This window comes from Erithacus rubecula (assembly GCF_903797595.1).
Source record: "Erithacus rubecula genome assembly, chromosome: 6".
NCBI lineage: Eukaryota > Metazoa > Chordata > Aves > Passeriformes > Muscicapidae > Erithacus > Erithacus rubecula.
Genome location: NC_136688.1, coordinates 16875999 through 16894390, shown reverse-complemented (window position 1 = coordinate 16894390; position 18392 = coordinate 16875999). Strand labels below are relative to the sequence as shown.

The window sequence follows — 18392 nt, the reverse complement described above, 5'->3', positions numbered from 1 at the left end:
CCTCACCCTGAGGAGAGGATGACCCTGCAGAGGTGGCCGCAGAGGCAGCGCAGTGACTCGGAGTTGTCACTCGCAGTGCAGCAGCCCTGCTCCGCCATTGGAATCTCATCCTCTTAACCGAGATCCCGCTGCAGGCGGGAGGCAGAAAGGGAAAGCGCTCTGCTGCAGAGCAAACCAATCCCACGCCACCACGACTCGAGGATTTCCACCCCCACGTTTTAAAATATGAGCTAAGTCAATTTTTCCTAAGGAAGTGCCTTTAGAATAAAAACCTTCCAGTTAAAACTGTAACTACTCTAAAGGCTTATACTTCCCTGCTAGTTTTCAGGAACTGGTTATTTTTAGAAGTCCTTTCTAATTAACAAGAAGAAGCTTTATACATTTTTGTCTTCCATCCCCCATCAGGACACAATAAAACACTGTCCTGCTGCACACCAGCCTTCAGCTCCATTTCAGAGACACGCTCTGGCAGCAGACAGCAGTAATCACTGAAGCATTAGACATGAGACTCTGACACAGGACTGTGTTTTTTAAAACAGCTCACCACATGTGACTGTAACAGCTATTACTACTTTGTTGTCATATTAAATTAGCTTCCATTCCTAAATAAAAGAATGGAGCTCAACACTTTAAATGAAACAAAATTCAGTTTTGTTTTTGGTTTTTTTTTTTTTTTTTTTTGAAACAGCAGCTGCAATGAAGTTTTGGTGGTATCAGTCCAAAAGTAACTCCATAAGAGTCAAAATTAGATGTCTGATCATATTATATACACATATCTATATATATGATTGCAGTCTTGGTATTTCCACTGTAGACCAGACATGGATAAGAAATGCCACAAGACAAGCCAAAGGCTCTTCACTTGCTCCAGCACTTTCCTAATTACAGCTGGTGCCACCAGTAAGAGTTACAGACAGAGCAGAACACTGCAGGAATGAAGATAACCAGCCACAGACAACATCCTGTGGCAACCAAAACCAGACTTGACTTAAAAATCCAGACTGACTTCACCACCCCAGGAGAGCCAATTCCTCAATATGGTGCCATTTGAGCTTAAAACAGGACAGCAGTTTGTCACACACATAGGTTAGTTAGCTTGGCAAGCCTGAAGAAAAGCTGTGCAATATCAAGCAGAACATGTTTTTCAGCTCTCTCCAGTACACAGCAAGTCAAAGAGCAATGTTATGTGATAGTCACATAATCCAAGGCAAATTAGAGGAAAAAGTATTCAGAATAAAACTGGGTGCTGGGGCAAAAGGTGGAAGAGAGATTTCATTCATGGTGTCTTCCATCTCAGTGATTTTGATACTTGAATAGAGGGAGTCCACAGACTTGGATTTTGGGGACGAAAAGGAAATAATATTTTGGTCCTATAGCAATTAAGAATGAGAAAAGCTAAACTATAAATAAAGGTTAAACTCACGTATAGTTGGCTTTGGTAATAATTGCATAAATTCCATCAATTTCCACAAAATAATTTTATTAGGCAGATACATGAATATAAAAGATTTACAAATATATTAGTGTTTTCAAGGCTGGGGTATACAAAGTAATCAATATTTGAAGTCTCACACACACATATTAGTAACTCTGTCTCCAAAATACTGCATAAAAATACTTGGATTACTACTATGAAACTGACCTAGCAGCCTCTTTCTCTCTTTGTCAGAGAGCTTTGAATCTTCATCAATAGCTTTCAATAGAGATAATAGCTCATCTTTTGTGGTCTTCTCTGTGCTGGATCTATACTCCCTTTCATCAAGTTTTTGGCAGAAGGTATAACCTGAAAGGAAAAGTGAGACATTTTATCACCACACTCCACCCACCCTCCAGATTCTACAGACCCACCCTCCTTTAGATCAAATCAGTCATTGCTACAGCAAGGCTTTTTGCACCACCCATTTCGGGCCATGACAAGATGACAGGGCTGAGTGTGAAGTGTCACCTGTTATCTTGCTGGGATCCTGGCCTTTCTGCAGAGCCAGCAGTTTATTGCTGACCATCTTGTGCAGTGCTCCTGGGATCTGCAACAGAAAGAGAGGACAGTGCAACAGCACTTTCCATGAGCATACCAGATAAATAAAACCTGGCCATTTTCTAGCTCTTACCTTTAACACATCTCTCTGGTTGTCAACAAGGAATAAGATCAGGAGGTCAGTTTTCCCTCTGGATAAGTTTTTGTTGTTGATAATAGCTTTAGAGAAGGTCCTTTTCACAACCATCCTGTTGTCACTCTAAAGAACAAAGTGAAATAATGACCAGAAGAGGAGAGTTAGTTATTAAGAAGGGCATCACTTTTGTTCTTCTGAGACACTGCTTTTCCTGTAGTCACAAATTTAAACTACAAAGGTGTTTTTTGACCTCTGAATTTCAGAGTAAAATAACTGTTAAGAATGCAGATTTACCTCCTTCTGTAGCTTGAGCTCAGAATGATGTGCTGCAACAGCCATGAAGTACAGCAGTCTCCTGAACTCCTCCCTGACCTGGCTGTCCAGGAGCTTCAAATAGAGCTGAACAGCTTCTAAAGATTGCTCCATCTTCCCATTCACTGGGGAGAGAGAAAGGAGTCTACTGCCATATTCATTTAAATCAATGTTACCATAAAACACCTAAATTAGCCACTGAAGAGATGCCCATCTCTAAACAGAGCTGGTCAAACACAGCAATTCATTCTCACAAAAACTTCTCCAGGCTGAGGAGAGCTGCTTGCAGACTCTCTGACAACATCCCACATGCAGGCATTCAGCCTGGCATTAAAGCTCCCTTGTAATTAAGTTCAATTACAGCTCAGACATCTTCAAGGGGATGTGAAGCACCAAAACAGGAAAATGGTTCTATTAAAAAAAAAAAACTAATCCCTCTGCTTGTAGCAAAAAAGATTGCACAAAAACTGAGGAGTAAGTCCTAGGTACATGGGCTACTTTGATGAATTAATTGCAAATTTCTTTGTGGAACTTTGCTAAGTTTTCATTTGCCTTACTATGCAGAATAGCCATTTTAGAATTGAGCATTGTTTAAATTAAGTAGGTTGTACTAATACCCTTTATCATGTAGAGAAGAAGAATGGGATATAAATGCAAAATATTCCAGTTAACATGGAAAAAAAAGAATAATCAAGGCAGAGAACTTATGAAAAATAAGGAGATCTGGGATAAAATGTTGAGAACTAAAACATCAAAACCTTTCCAATATGCTGTCCAGACAAAATTTAAGAAACATTTTTGTTCAAAAAAGTAAAAGTTGTCAATGGGGTACCAAGCATCCATACAGCTTTCAGCTTTCTTATAGCCTAAATATTTACTATTAGGCTATATTTATATTTAATTTCCCATGGATATCTGACTTCCATGGATACCAGCAAGTACCAAATTATAGCACCTGGTTTCACAGCCATTCTACATAGACTTTAACAACAATTGCAGAACTGCATACAGTAGGAACCAAAATGACAAAGATCACTTATGACTAGGAATTTAAAAAGACCCCAACCAAACCAAACCCAGCAAAAGAACACGTGTAGAAATCAACTTTTAATCCTGGTTGCTGAGGTAAATACTCAGTTTCTTAGTACATACCTCACATAAGTATTGGAACAGAGCTCTGTTTTGCTTACCTAACAGTTCTGCAATTCCTAAATGAATTTCAGATGCATGGCTTAAGAGTGGCTCCTTTTTTTGGCTGTAGTATCTACCAATGTTCTCAAAGAGCAGCAGTTTCCAGGTATCTGCTTTGTCTGGCTGATCAGGCAGGTTCCTGCTAATATCCACCACCATATGATCAGGAAGATATTCCAAGCAATCAATTGCTGCTGAGAGCCACTCATCTGTCCTGGAACACAGAGGAGTTTGGGTTTGTAGCTTTAATTAGAGATGCCCTTCAGAGCTGGCTGCATTGCTTTCCACAGAGAGCAGGTAGACTGGTTCCTTCATCAGTGAAAATTGTGTGTGTAGGCACTTTAAGCCATTAGAAATTCACACACACGAGACACCTCACCTGACACACTCGGGTAGATCATAGTCATAAGCCTCTTTGTTATGTATTTTATCAAGATGAAAAATTAGTAACCCACAAGTAAACAGTCACAGGCAGTAAAACCCCAAGTCAATCATGTCCTCTGCTGTTAGATAAGGACACAATTATCACTAGGTAAACAGAAACATGAACCTTGATCTAATTCAGACTGGTACAAGTTTTCACAGAATGTTTTTAACTCTGAGCACAGTTTCAAGCTCGGCATTCTTAGCTCTTTTAATACAGTAGGAGGAGCTAAGCTAGTTCCTCACAAGTGGTGTCTTTAGCAAAAAATTTCATGATGATTATGGAACCTCCATGCTTCCCTCAATGCAGCAAAGAATTTCCCCTCTGAATACCATCAACTACTGCCATTGCATTTAAGAACTATCCCAGTGTTCAGCAGACTCTCACTAAGCAATTGTTATTTACCAGTTATTCCAACAGGGGAAAAAAGTGCCTGCTCACAACCTTTCTGCTGCATTTCTACCCAAAGACCAGCTGTGCTATACATTCATTCCCCTGAAAGCAGCAAGTTTTTCAGAGCTGCAGAGGACAGCAGTGATTACTCACTGCGAGTCACTGAAAGCCTTGAGGATCTCTCTGTCCAGGTAGTTGCTTGTGATGACATATCCAGCTGCCTTCCTGGGCTGTGGGAGCTGAGGTCTGATCTCCTGGTGCTCAAGCAGAGACTCCAGGAGAGGGAGGTCCACCAGCTGCAGCAGGCGAGCAATTGTTTGTTCTTGCCACACTTCATTAATAACTGGGCAGGGTGGATACACAAAGCACACAGAGACTCAGCATGGGCAAAAACTGATCACAAAAAAGATAACTCCCCTTCCTCCATCAGGCCTAACCTAACAGATTGATTTTACCAAAGTAGAGACTTGCAGTAGCAAAGCATGTGGCTCTTATCAGCTTCGAGTGCCTTTTATCACCACAAAAGGCAAGAACTACCCATTTGTTTAGTTAACTCCGAGTGTGGGAGAACTGCTTTTCAGATAAGTCTGAAGTGACTTACACTCTTTGTGCTCTAATTCACAAACAATCTTTGTTCTAGATAAGGGGTGAAAAAAAAAAAAAGTGCAACAGTGACACTCTCCTTATCACAACTTCCTTGAATATTTCCATATGATGGAACCACAGTTTCTAGGATGCATTATCACTTTTAACCAAAGGAAAAAACACGTTAGATCACAGTTTGGTCTGAAAGACAAGCCACCAATTGTCAAGAACAGTTTCACACAATACTGAAGGAGTGCTGGATGTGCAGATACACAATTCACTTCCAGCTAACAGCACACTACTTGCCCTGACTAAAACAAGCAAAGTACTGCAGCTAACTGAATATTATTAATATTTCTAGCTCAAATCAAGCTCTATTCTTCTCCACAAAAGTCAACACTGATTTGTTTCAATCAGGAGATAATGCCTCTTGTCTGATTAAATAAAAATTTGCCTTTGCATGACCTGCTGTTCAAACCAAAATTCTGTGAGTGTCAGTTTGCCTCCCTCTCCAACCTTAGGAGCACAAGTCTTCCCAGTTCTACAGATGTACCTTCCTTCTCCACAAATGGCTGTGGCATTATTTGGCTTACCCCGACGGGACAAGCTGTCAGAGATGTTCATTTGAGGGCTGCTTGCAGGCTTTAGACTTAGGTTTTCCCAAAGATCCTCCAAGCTTTCTGGTTTGAATGGAGTAGAGTGGAACAAGGTGCTCTTCTCACATCTGAGATTAAAAACAGTTTTTATATATATCTATAACCACACATATGGATAACCAAATATATCATGCAATATACAGATATAGGAAACCATCCCAATACCAAAACTTTTCTCCTATATAGATATTTACATAATCTACCCCCTCAGCTCCCCTGCCTGACACTTCCTCTGTCCAAGTCACCCAGGAGCATGTATGATACCTTCAAAAATGATTTGCATGTAACAGAATCACTCTAGCCACAAAATTACTGTTCTTCCAAGCACAGCTGTATGATTGCAATTCTCACAGCTTCTTTGTTTTAGGGCACTGAAAAATCTTTTTGAGGGCCACTATCTTTGACGTGGATGTGACAACCTGCACGTATGGACAGATCTGTTCCTCACACTAAATGAAGAAATGCAACCCAATGGATCTGTGCCTTGCCCAGAAGAAAAACACTTTCATTCCACACTAAATAGAACAGGAATAATCCTGTTTAATGACTGTTTGTTCAATATATTCTAAGTCTTACTTTAACAGCTCTTGTGATGAAAATATTTTTAAATACCGCATATAATTAAAGTGGTTTTAATTTCTCATTAATTCTCTTTTTAAATAAAGGCTTGAGACAGTTTGCTTCAGGACAGAACAAGAGCTAGTGGGAGAGAGGGGAGAAGAAGGACAAAGGAAATATTTTCAATCTGTTTCACTACTTCTTTTCATCAGGGTTGATGCACTCCACATTTGATACTCACAAGAACGTGTCAATCGAATAAGGCATTTCCATTTTGAGTCAATACTATTTACAATTTTCAAAAGTGCACATTGCTAAAACTACTGCATTAAATACACCCAGTGATTTCTTGTAAGGACATGTCAGAGTAGTTTAATTGATGAACACTTAAAAACTTTTTGAGGGAAGTTATTTGGCAAAGTGGCATCTACATGTTCTGCTTTGTGCAGGTTTAGTTAGTACCAGGGATTTCTTAACCCACTCCTACAGGGACAGGGAAACAAAACCTCACCACTGCATTCCCCTCTGGTTCTAGGATGGAGTGCAACAGCATTACAGCCTGCTACCCTGCCTGGGAACAAATCATACATGCATAAAGAAACAGCTAAAAAAAGAGCTCAACTGGAAGTGTAGTGAAGCGAAGATGATGAAAGGAGAAAATAGCTTTTCCTTAGAAGTTGCATGGATTGCTGGTTTATGCCAGAGCTAGGTGTGCAGTGACTAAAGATTGCCCTGTTTGATGCACCTGAATTCCAGTTGGTTGTATTGATTTAGATCAGTATGTAAATGCACTTAATTTCTACCCTCTCACCTCCCTCCCCCAAGGCAAGGTGATAACAGAGAAAACAAGTAACCATGTAGGCTGGGTGATTTAGTCTCTTCAAATTGCTTTTTCCTACCTGTCTTCCACCCACAAACATCTAGGCATTGTCTATTTTTACCCTGTAAATGTAAAATTTTTTTTCTCTCCCCCAAAATGCATAACATTTTCCTCTTGTAGAAAATTCCCTCTCTTCACCTCCATGTACTAACCTCTGTGGGGTGCACTGCTGGTAATCTTTCTCAAGCTCTGGCTGGCTTGAGGCATTTGTGAACCTGTAGAGGCTGCTGCTGCTGTCCTCAAACACGGAGCGTTTGTCTTTCCCAAAGACCCTGGTTGAGACAGCCTCGAACACTTTGCAGTCGATCAGCGCTTGGCACACGCGAACCACCTTAGCCCGGGAAATATCCACGTCCCCAAAATACTTGTTCTGCAGGAGGTGGGCAAAGACAACATCCACTGCATCGGAGCCAATGAAGCAGTCATGGTAACACTTCAGGTTCTGGCGGCGCTTCTTCACTTCCACTTGAGTTTGGAGAGCGCTGATAATGCTGCTCCAGACGAACGTGGCTCCGAACGGCTTCTGCGCCAAGCTAAAGCCTGAGAGCACACACAAAGACGGGATTCATGCTGCAGCACACAGAATAGCCCCCCTTCTGGCTCCCAGCTTTCATGAACCGCGTCAGGATTTAACAATCTTTCAGACTTCCACTTTGGCTTGGGTTGCTCAGGCTTTAAGGCTTTGTTACTTCCTCTGCAAGTCTGCCTGCTCTGCACCACTGTCTCCCTCTCTCTTTTTGGTGGTTCCTCTGGCTACACCAGCCTTAAGCTTTGCAACCAGGAGTTCCTGTTTTTTCACTTTGTGTCACTTTGACACTGTCCTTTTGTCTGTCCCTCGGTCACCTAATGGTTACCCTTGCAGAACCACTGCTGAGCACACAGGTCCCGCAACCACAAACCAGCTGCATGCACTCCTAACACCCAGCAACACAGCTGGGCAGGGAAGAGGGAAGCAGGGATGTCAGAAAACCCTGTTTGCTACAGGGCGGTGCATTCACACAAGCTACCTGACATCAGTGCTTAGCACACCACTAACAGGTCCGTGGATTCTCTTGAGATGCCGCTCACTCCACACTCATCCCAGCAGACAGCCCTTTGCCACCTCGGCTCCGGCAGAAACCTCAGCTCTGTGCACCCAACGCCACTTCCGTGAGCCTCCCCCCCAGTGAAACCGCTGAACTATTACTCATTTACCAGTCTGATTAGAATAAAATGCCAGCAGTTTGACCTGGGGCTACACTCAGCCTCCACAAGGACTTAAAAACACACGAAGTTTGCAGGTGGCACCAAACTGGGGAGAACAGCAGCCGGCAGAGAGGCTAGAATTAGAATATGTTTTCCAGTAAGTCAGATGAATAATTTACTAAGAGTAAAATCAGAGGAAGAAGAGAGAAATCAAAAGCTGAACGACAAAATATGGAAGGAGGAGTTGGCAGCAATCCTACAGAAAGCCAGCTGGGATTGTGACAGAGCTCAAACCAAATGAATTAACAGTGCGATGCAGTGTTTGAAAAAAAGAACAACATGCAACTCCTTCTGGAACATATTACCGTGAGCATTTTCCACAGAGATAAAGGAGGTGTTTTTTTCTGCTCTGTTTAGTCTGAAGTGGCTTTAGCTAGAGAGTTTTATTCCAATTTGGGGCACCAGTTTTCAGCAGATCCCCAGCTACAAGAAAGCCCAGAAATTGGAAAATAAGCAAGGGGAAAAGAAAGGTTGAGGGGCAGTAAAGACTGGGAAGAGGGAGAGAAAACAAGGGAGAGAAAACAATACCATTTGAACACACCGACACTCCAGAAAGACAGCAAGTTATCTTACTGAAAAGATACATGTCGGTGGAAAAAAAAAAAATCAACAAAGCAGCTTCTCAATACACAGCACTGAACCAGTCAAGGTAGAAAACTCTCAGACTCTCCAGTTTCCAAAGCTTTAAAAGTACAAGACAGACAAGGCACACAATTACTGACACTTGAACCTGATGACACCTTCAGGAAGGCAGAACAAACACAACGAGTACAGAATTCTCTTCCAGCCCTACATTCCAATAGCCAGCCGTGCTCTTGGGGAGGAAAGAACCCCCAAACCCGACACCACCAAACATACAACAGCGCTAGAATAAACACCAGCACCAACCACCTGCAATGCTTTACTACTCACGGCTTTATCACCGCTTCTTTACTCACACAGAGCCTTCCTATCTTTTCTCAGGGAAGAGCAATTAAGTGTGGCATTGAGACAAGGTTCACAAAGCTAAAGTGCTCAAGGTCGGGAAAGAAAAAGCGCAAAACAAGTTTCCTTTCGCTGCGCCAAGGAGGAATCTGCTCTCAACCCGCGCTGGGGACACGGAGCTGCAAAAACCTCCCTGGCACCCACCTGCAGCTCCGCGGGCAAGGCAGGGCAGAGATCCCGCGGATCAGGGCAGGACATGGGCAGGGATCCCGAGGATCAGAATAGGACAGAACACGGGCAGGGATCCCGCGGATCAGAGCAGGACACGGGCAGGGATCCCGCGGATCAGGGCAGGACACGGGCAGGGGTCCCGCGGATCAGAATAGGACAGGACACGGGCAGGGATCCCGCGGATCAGGACAGGACAGGACACGGGCAGGGGTCCCGCGGATCAGAGCAGGACACGGGCAGGGATCCCGCGGATCAGGACAGGACATGGGCAGGGATCCCGAGGATCAGAATAGGACAGGACACGGGCAGGGATCCCGCGGATCAGGACAGGACAGGACACGGGCAGGGGTCCCGCGGATCAGAGCAGGACACGGGCAGGGATCCCGCGGATCAGGGCAGGACACGGGCAGGGATCCCGCGGATCAGAGCAGGACACGGGCAGGGATCCCGCGGATCAGGACAGGACACGGGCAGGGATCCCGCGGATCAGGACAGGACAGGACACGGGCAGGGGTCCCGCGGATCAGGGCAGGACACGGGCAGGGATCCCGCGGATCAGGACAGGACAGGACACGGGCAGGGGTCCCGCGGATCCCCAGCCCGAAGCTGCCTCGGCCCCGGCGGAAGCGGCTCCCGGAGCGTGGCCAATTTTTGAATCTCCCGGAGCCGGGAAAGGCGCCGAGCGGAGCTGCTGCCGCCGGCGGGACCCGCATCCCGCAGCGGGCAGAGCCGCCCGCCGGTCCATCCCGCCGCTCCTCCCGCTCCCATTCCCGCCCCATGCCGGCGGTGCCCGGCCGTACCCGGCGGCCTGGCGGCGGGGCTGCAGACCGTGCTGAGGCTCAGAGCCGCCGCCTTCTCCCGCACCGTGGCCATGGCGAGCGCCGGCTCCGCGCGTCTGCCGCGCCGGGCGCGCCCGCGGCTCTGGGATCCCGCGGGGGCGGAGCGGCCGCTCCCCGCCCCTGGGCAGGGCTGCCAGGGCAGAGACCGCCCGGGCACCGCCACAGCCGCGGGTGATGGCCGGGGATACAGGGAGCCCTGCAGAGCATCCGGGCTAAGCGCCCTGCCGAGGCCACCCGCAGCACGGGATACGGTGGGTTTGGAATGTCCGTCCCAGTGCGCTGCCACCGTCAGCGCAAAGAAACTTCCTCATATCGAGGTGGAACTCCTGGTGTTTTAGTTTATGGCCAGTGCTCCTCGTCCTGTCGCTGGGCATCATCCTCTTGGCACCTGTTTTTGAGATGTTTCTATGCATTCATGACATCCCTCTCAGTCTTCTCTTCTCCACACTAAACAAGCCCAGCTCCTGCAGTATCTCCCCGTAAGAGAGACGCTCCAGACCCCTCATCATCTTTGTGACCTTCCACTGGACCCTCTCTGGTAGTTCCATGTCTTTTTTTGTACAGAGGAGCCCAGAACTGGACACAGTATTCCAGATAAGACTGGCAGCATCCATAGGGAAGTGTCTGCTGTGGGGGAAATGCTGCACAGAGCTGCTGCTACTCAAGATCATGGTCCTGGATGGGGAACTGTGCTCTGACACTTCCTGCAGCACTGGGAGCACCACCTGCACTCCTGGCAGCAGGACACGTGTCCCTGGTGACAGGGCACAGAATGCTGGATTGCACAGAATCCCAGGTGGGTCAGGCTGGAAGGGCACACAGTGGGCACCAGGTCCAGCCTCTCTTGGGCCATCCCAGAGCACACAGCACAGGATTGTGCACAGATGGGTCTGGAATATCTCAGTGAGGGAGCCACACTCCTCTCTGGGCAATCTGTTCCAGTGTGTGATCACTGCACAGGGAAGAATTTCTTCCTCATGTTCAGGTGGAACATCCTGGGTATCAGTTTCTGCCCATTCCTTGTGTCCCATTGATGGGCACCACTGAGAAGTGCCTGGTCCATCCTACTGGCTTTAGATATTTATACACATGGATGAGATCCCCTCTCTGTTCCCTTCTCCAGGCTGAAGAGTCTGGCAGTCCCTCTGCCTGTTCTTGTAACAGAGAATCTCCAGTCCCCAAACATCCTCACTGTCTTCAGCTGGACCCACTCCAGGAGCTTCACAGTTCTCTTAAACAATTCTCTTTATTTTTCCCTTATTTACTGTGTCATTGAAAACCCCAGACTGATCAGATCTATTTCTGTGGGTTAACTTCAGCACTGTCCTTGGCTGTTCCTTTGGGACACACAGCTGGAACACCACATGTGGTTGGAGTTTTCTTGTGATGTCTTCTATGAGCTGTTCATTATAGCAGCTGGCATTTCTCATTGCAGTGAAATGAAAGAATAAATTCATCTTCAGAGTAACAAGTGCTTTTTCTACTCCCTGCAGCAAACTGCTGAGAGATCCAACATAATTTTCTACTGTGTGTAATTTTCTATTAAGAATCAAGTATTTTGATATTCTTGCTCAATGGAAGTGTATTAGAGCAACATAATTCATGTTTTTTTAAATTTTTTTCCATAGGAACAGACAAAGCCAATGGTACACAGAATCAGAAGTATGTAATGCACATTAAAGACCAAATAATACAATGTTACAAATGATTAAAAAATTCACCTCGAGTCATCACATTATTGAAGTTTAGCTTGTTCTATATCAAATTCTGTGCTAGCAGGTGTAAATGCAGGATATTTGCTATCCACTGAAACTCAGGGCAGCTCTTTTTTTCCTCATTTGTCACACTTACAGGTAGGGCATTGCAAGTTTGTTCATTGTATGCAAATAAATAGACAATGCACTTCATTTGAAGCTGTGAAAAATTACTACAGGCAACTAGGTACCAGAAACTTGTGGTAGACAAACATTTCTTCATGTTTCATTGCCTGAGCAGTCCAGTATTTGATAAAGGGAGTTCTTAAAGTGGAAATTTTTGGTGAAGTTTTTTCAGGTAAGGAAGTCTTATCTGGGCACAGAGAAAGGAAACTAGTCAAGCTGCAGAAAATGCCAGTCTGCAAAAATGAAAGTTCCTCTTGTACCCTGAACAATAGGAAGTGACTAACAGAGATTTATTGATTCATTCTTTTGGGGAAAGAAGGGAAGATGTTAAAAAAAAAAATAGTCCTGATTCACAGGTGCCAATAAGAACCCAATAAAATAACATATAATGTATAGGTCAGTCAGTGGAGTTTTACTTGTAGCAGTTTGATGCTAGAACTTTTGGTGCAATGTCAAAACATACCTGCAAACCAGAATATACTGGAATTCTTCTGGTTCACCTCATGTTGAGAGAATTTAAACCCACAAACCTTTCCAAGTAGGAGGTGTTCAGCTGAGAACACTGCACCTTCCATTGGAGAATGGTTTGTCAGACACTGCTTGCAGGGAACAGACCAAACCACAGCCAATGCACTGTGGGCTGCCCATGGAGAAGTTTGTAAGGTTTCTATTCTTGTATTTTATTACCAGGGCATCAGCAGCCTACCCTGCATTTCTGCCTTTGTGTTTTTTGCCAGTGCCCACTGCCCTGACACTCCAGTTTTGACAGGGGCAGATAGCAGATACTGGCAATGGTTAGACAGATGTGGTCAAACAGTATCTGAGAAATGCTATCTTTTGGTATTTCTTAAAATAACATAATTATAAAATGCTTTCCTAAAGCACAGTTAAACTTTTAAGTGATTAATATATAAATAATTACTGACAGGATAATAATTTGTTTATAGTTATATTTAGTCACTTTAAATAGTGCAACCTTGTGCAGCCAGGATAAGTCTTGGCTGGGGGAATTCCTCAGACCAGGGTGGAAAGATCTTGGATAACAATCTGTTATTATTATCTGAAAGATCAGGATAACAGTACAACTCACTGTATCTGGTTTCCCCTTCCACAGCATATTCCCCTAATTAATCTTCATAAAGCTGAACACAGGATGCACAAGAGAATGCTAATTACAAAGACACAATTAACATAATTTATTCATAAAAATCATTTGAGGCCAATGTATTTTTAACAAAAGTCCTAATTTGTACAGTTATGTCAGATTCTTTGCAACCATCATAAAGAATTTTATAGCAAGGAATAGCAAATTAAAAATCTATTTTCATTTATTTCCAGGTCATCTAGAAATACTCCTACCAGCTACCAAAAGGATCAAGAGAATGGTTATGTTTTGAAGAACATAACTTCATTTTTCAAGAATTTCTGAGTCTCATGTAAGACCTTTAAGGTTTAATTAGAAGCATAAAGCAGAAAAAGTATTTTAATTCAACAGCCACAATTTCAGGCACATCTGCTGGTTAACTTGTGTCAATTAAGTGTTTGCTCAAGGATAAAGAAGATGATCAAGGATAAAGACCCACATTCAGGCCTTGTCTGATGATGGAGGGAGAAGATAAAATGGAAACCTGCAGCTCACAAAGTCAAAAGGACAGAGGAATGATGCACACCTGCAAGGAAAATGCTGTTTAGCTTTTCCCATAATAAACCTGGGATCTGGGCAGCCAACCAGGATGTGGAAGTAGAGCACCTGTAATTTCCAGACACCCTGGGCACAAATGAAGGAGATGTAAGTCCTTAGAAAGTAAAAACACGAATGTGTGATTAAGTATTTCAGGATCACTCTCAAAAAGACAAAAATTGGAGGCTGTGTTGTCCAAAAGAGATAAAGGCATATTAATAGAAAATAGGGGGTGCTGCTGTTTTATCTGCAACAGATCAATGCTTGGTTAAGACAGAGAAACTTTATGTGTTCTTGAAAAAAACACAGGAAAAAGTTTTAATTAACTTTTAAAAACCTGGAAGGACACCAAAGCTGGAACATAAGCTGTTCTAAAACCCAGAATTGTTCAATGTTCCAATTATTATTCAGATTTTTAATGCCAAAATTGATATTGAATTCTCACTGAAAATTGACTAGAAAATGAAGAAGATTTTCACAGAACAATATCATGCAATTTCTTATTTTCTAAAGAATTTAGATTACACTGTTTGGAATTATTAATATGGAACTCTGCATTTGAAATCCCTCTCTCACATCTCAAACACACCAGAAAACTTGCTCTTCTATACCAAACTTTATCCTTTAGATATCAAATGCCTTCCCAGAACAATAAAGCTTTAAAGACTAAGTGTATATCAACACAGCTTGAATGTGTATGTACATAAAATGCATTGCCATTGTCATCAGGATCTGTTGAACCCAATCTTTATGTCTGTTTCTGAAAAAGCAGTGATTAATAATTACCATAAAAATTCAGAAAAATATTCCAGTTATTTAGAACAGTTACACTTCTGTTTTTTCCCCACTTAAATATCAACAATGCCTGTATTCACTCCAGTGGTGAAGTTGATGAAAGGAGAACATTATAAAGAGTTACCCTTAAAATGTTGCTCCATTCCATTCACAAAGGTCGAGACAAATTAAAGTTCAGCATATGGTTCACTGTTGCACAGAGATCCTCATGGAAGGGAAAATCAACAGCTTCTGTTACAGAAATTGCTACAATTATCATGGCATTAGCAAATCTTCCCTGCTGCAATGCCTGAATATACCAAGGCCAGTGCAAAAGGTTTTCAGTAATGAAATGGAGCTATACAAATGGGAAAACTCTCTTTCTGATAATCTCAAATTCAAGAACATGAGCTATTCACACAATATCAGATTGCAAAGGGCTGTTTGACAAGCTGGAGAGATCTGAAGGCAGATTGCAGAATCTCCCTCAGTACTGACTAGCAGGTTCTGCCTTTTGTAGCTCAGAGCACGAGGATTGCTCAGGGCTGAGCTCCACGGGCTGGACAGGACAGACACTCTCCCTTAGGGTGCAGAGCAGGTTATTCACAAATTCACTCTGCCTAGTCCCATTTGCCATCTACATTTGAATTCAAGAAGAGAATGGTGCAGATTCTGGCAACACTGAAGCCACAGCAACCCCAGCACCTGCCCCACTATGGAAAGGCTGCTCCTGGGCACCTGGCCTGGGAGAGAGCACGATGGGCAGCTGTGGAATTTGAAGTGAAATCTGTAAGGATTGCACCCTGGCATTTCTGAAGAGCCTGGAACAATAAACAAGCTCCCAGGACAGAAGGTTCTGGGTGCCAGGCTGTCGGAGGCCACAAAGGGAGCATTGTCCAGGAGCACCATCCTTCCACTGCCAGGCTGGAATACCAATGTGTCTGTGGGACCATGGCAGGGGCAGGAGAGAGGCTGAGCCATGCTGGTGCACACTGACCCAACTGGAATGTGCTCCAGGAGGAGCCACAGCAGCTGCCAGGCACCAGTCCTCCAGGTGGCTCAGGGCAAGGAAGTGGGAATGGAGCAACCTCCCCACAAACACAGCTTGTCATGTCACAAGCCCCCATGTCTCAGCCTTAATAAAGATAAAAGGGTTTTGTCTTAAGTGGGTTTTTCAGCTTTTCCTTCTAGTGGAGGTTTCCTGGGACATCAAGCACCATTACAAGCTGTAACCAGAGCTCCACCATCTCTAAATGTGTCCTGGCACAGGGGTCCTGGCACTGCTGTCTGGATTACAACTCCTCTCACAACAGTGCAGGCTCAGTCTCCTCTACACGCCAGAAACCTGCTCAGCCAGAATGAGCAAGTGCAACCAGACACTTTGAATAATTCAGGCAGCAGAAGTCACTCTGTGCCCAGCTGGGAGGTGCCATTTCTCCACAAAGATGCACTTACTGACCCAAAGTTAACTCTGCTTCTGCAACACAAAACCAAACACTAAACCATGTTACTGCTGAAAGGGGCTTTAGGTGAGGTCAGAAAGGACTGGGGGAGCAGCTCTCACCAGTTCATAGCTGTGGAGAGCCTAAATGAGCAGTGATGTCCCCCTGAAGTGGGAAAACTTCAGTGTGGGACAAGTTCCATGCTCCTCCCACAGTGCCACTCACTAGTGGCATCAACTTAATGGGACAGAAGGAGCTTATAGGTGAGGGGGGAGAAAAGTGAAAACTCTAAATGGATTTGCTGAGCAAAACTTAATTCTTGATTTTGACCATTTGCTTTGATTTTCTGAGAAAACAGCTGCATACCATTTATGCTCCAGGGAAGGGAATCAGGCTGTTTCTGTCTGTTAGAAGCAGGAATCTATCATTTACCTTTTATATTACTGTACATTGTGCTGGGGCCACCTAATTCAATTATGCCATATTTTGCCAGGCCCATGGTGTAGGATAGGAAAATGTCCCCAGAAGCATCCTGCAGAATTTTATTACCCCACTAAACTCAAAGGGAACTTGTACAGTTCATGTCAAAAAGAAAGTGGCAGTCCCTGGCCAAGCATTTCTTGTTACCTGGTTTCTGGGATTTATTTAAGGCAGCTGGTTCCAGAATTGCAACACTCAGATTCTCACAGAACACGTGAGCACTTTCTTCATCTCCTTCAGTGCAAAGTCCATTGGCTGTGGTCTAACTACCTCTCTGCTGGCCCCAGCTACCTCTAAACAAAGTTGCTGGATGCAGCACTGAAACAAATACATGTTCCCTTTCTGTCATTTCTTAGGAGAGCTGTAGGGACAGGAATTTCTGCATTCTGACCACCAACAAAAATCTGGGAGGGTTCAGAAGCCACAAAAGCTGCTTTACTTAGGGAAGAGCTCTAAATCCTTATTCTCTCAGAGCTTTGAGCAAGCTGCCCATATGACCTAACTACATAATAAAACATTGATGCTCCAGCTTTTATTCAATTATCATATCACTTACCTTCTGTTGCCACAGCAAAAATATCTGATACATAAATAATGCACAGACAAATCACACTAGCAGCCACCATGGCTAGGAAGGAAAGGGTAATGCAAACCAACACAATTTTACTTAAAAGGTCACATGTTCTGGAAGTCTGAGAAGGCTACAATATATATTCCCAATTATACAGTTTAGGATTTCAAATAACACATGTAGAATAAAGAAGAATTTAATTTATTCCTAAAGTGAACTAAAAACTAAAATGAAGTACCTTAGCTGCTCCTTCAGTCCTGCTGATGGGCTCTGTTGTTACTGCTGCTTCCCTTTACCCTTTTGGGCATCAGGTAGCTAAAAAAAAAATCCCAACACAACCAACCAAAAATAAACACACACAAAGAAAAGAAAATGCCCAGTGGAACTTCTAAAAGCAAAATCCTAAGACATACTCAGGATAAATGAGAGAGTACAGCCCTGAAATTTTGTTTGTCGTTTTCTCTGACTCATCATTTATTTTTCTCCTTCATAAATAATTTGTTCTCTGTATTTAGTGCTGTATTCTTGTAAGAGATCAAATGAAAGGAATTTTAAGATGGTTTTCTCTACTTCAGTTTCTGGAAATGAAACAAAGATTTGTTAGGTTATCTGTGGGAAAGGCAAATGCAAGGCAAGTAATTTTGATTGTCTAAGATACTTACCCACAAACTGCTGACAGTATGAGTTGCTTTCTTTTTTTAAAAAAAAAAGCTGTGTGCATTCAGATTCTTGCCTTGCTCTTTTTTTTTTTTTTTTTTTTTTTTTTTTTTTTAACAAAACCTTCATAAATTAAAGGTTGTATCTGAAACACAGCATTGGAATCTTCAGGACTTTCTCTGCCTACCTGCCTCCCAAAGGGTTTTTTGGAGAAAACAATCAGTTTCATGGGAAAATGACTCATATTCACCTCGGTTTGGGAAGAAGGTTATAAAGAGAGCCACTAAAAATATATATTTCAGCCTCCAGAATCTCCCTTTTCTGCAAGCAAGTTGCTCAGAGAAGGCCTGGATCTCATGGACCATATCCACAGCATGGGGGTTCAGCAAAAAAAAAAACAAACCCAAAAAAACCCAAAATCAAAACCAGTAGTAAGAATATCCAGGGTAATTTACTGTAGCTGGTGGGCAAAAACACCAAAACTCTGTGAAACACCATTTCTAAGGTACAGAGAGGTGACATTCTAGTTGAGCAAGAAAGAAAACAAATGAAAATACT

At 43.5% G+C, this 18392-nt stretch overlaps 1 protein-coding gene across 1 annotated transcript; it reads right to left on the bottom strand.

The window, feature by feature from the left end:
- Positions 1 to 1463: 1463 nt before the first annotated feature.
- Positions 1464 to 10502, bottom strand: DEPDC7 (DEP domain containing 7). Its single transcript, XM_079310166.1, has 9 exons — positions 10311 to 10502; positions 7263 to 7650; positions 5610 to 5740; positions 4585 to 4774; positions 3614 to 3828; positions 2406 to 2548; positions 2109 to 2234; positions 1946 to 2024; positions 1464 to 1783 (listed from the first exon to the last, which is right to left on the bottom strand). The coding sequence occupies exons 1-9, from the start codon at positions 10381 to 10383 to the stop codon at positions 1569 to 1571; spliced, it is 1560 nt and encodes a 519-aa protein (XP_079166292.1). The 5' UTR covers positions 10384 to 10502; the 3' UTR covers positions 1464 to 1568.
- Between the last annotated feature and the right edge of the window lie 7890 nt (positions 10503 to 18392).

Excerpts from the sequence above, each read along its gene's own strand:
- DEPDC7 (XM_079310166.1), bottom strand. The coding sequence starts at position 10,383 with ATGGCCACGGTGCGGGAGAAGGCGGCGGCTCTGAGCCTCAGCACGGTC. Across the intron at positions 7,651-10,310 it reads CCCCGCCGCCAGGCCGCCGG|GCTTTAGCTTGGCGCAGAAG; the intron begins GTACGGCCGGGC and ends GTGTGCTCTCAG. Across the intron at positions 2,235-2,405 it reads AGCTCAAGCTACAGAAGGAG|AGTGACAACAGGATGGTTGT; the intron begins GTAAATCTGCAT and ends TTTGTTCTTTAG.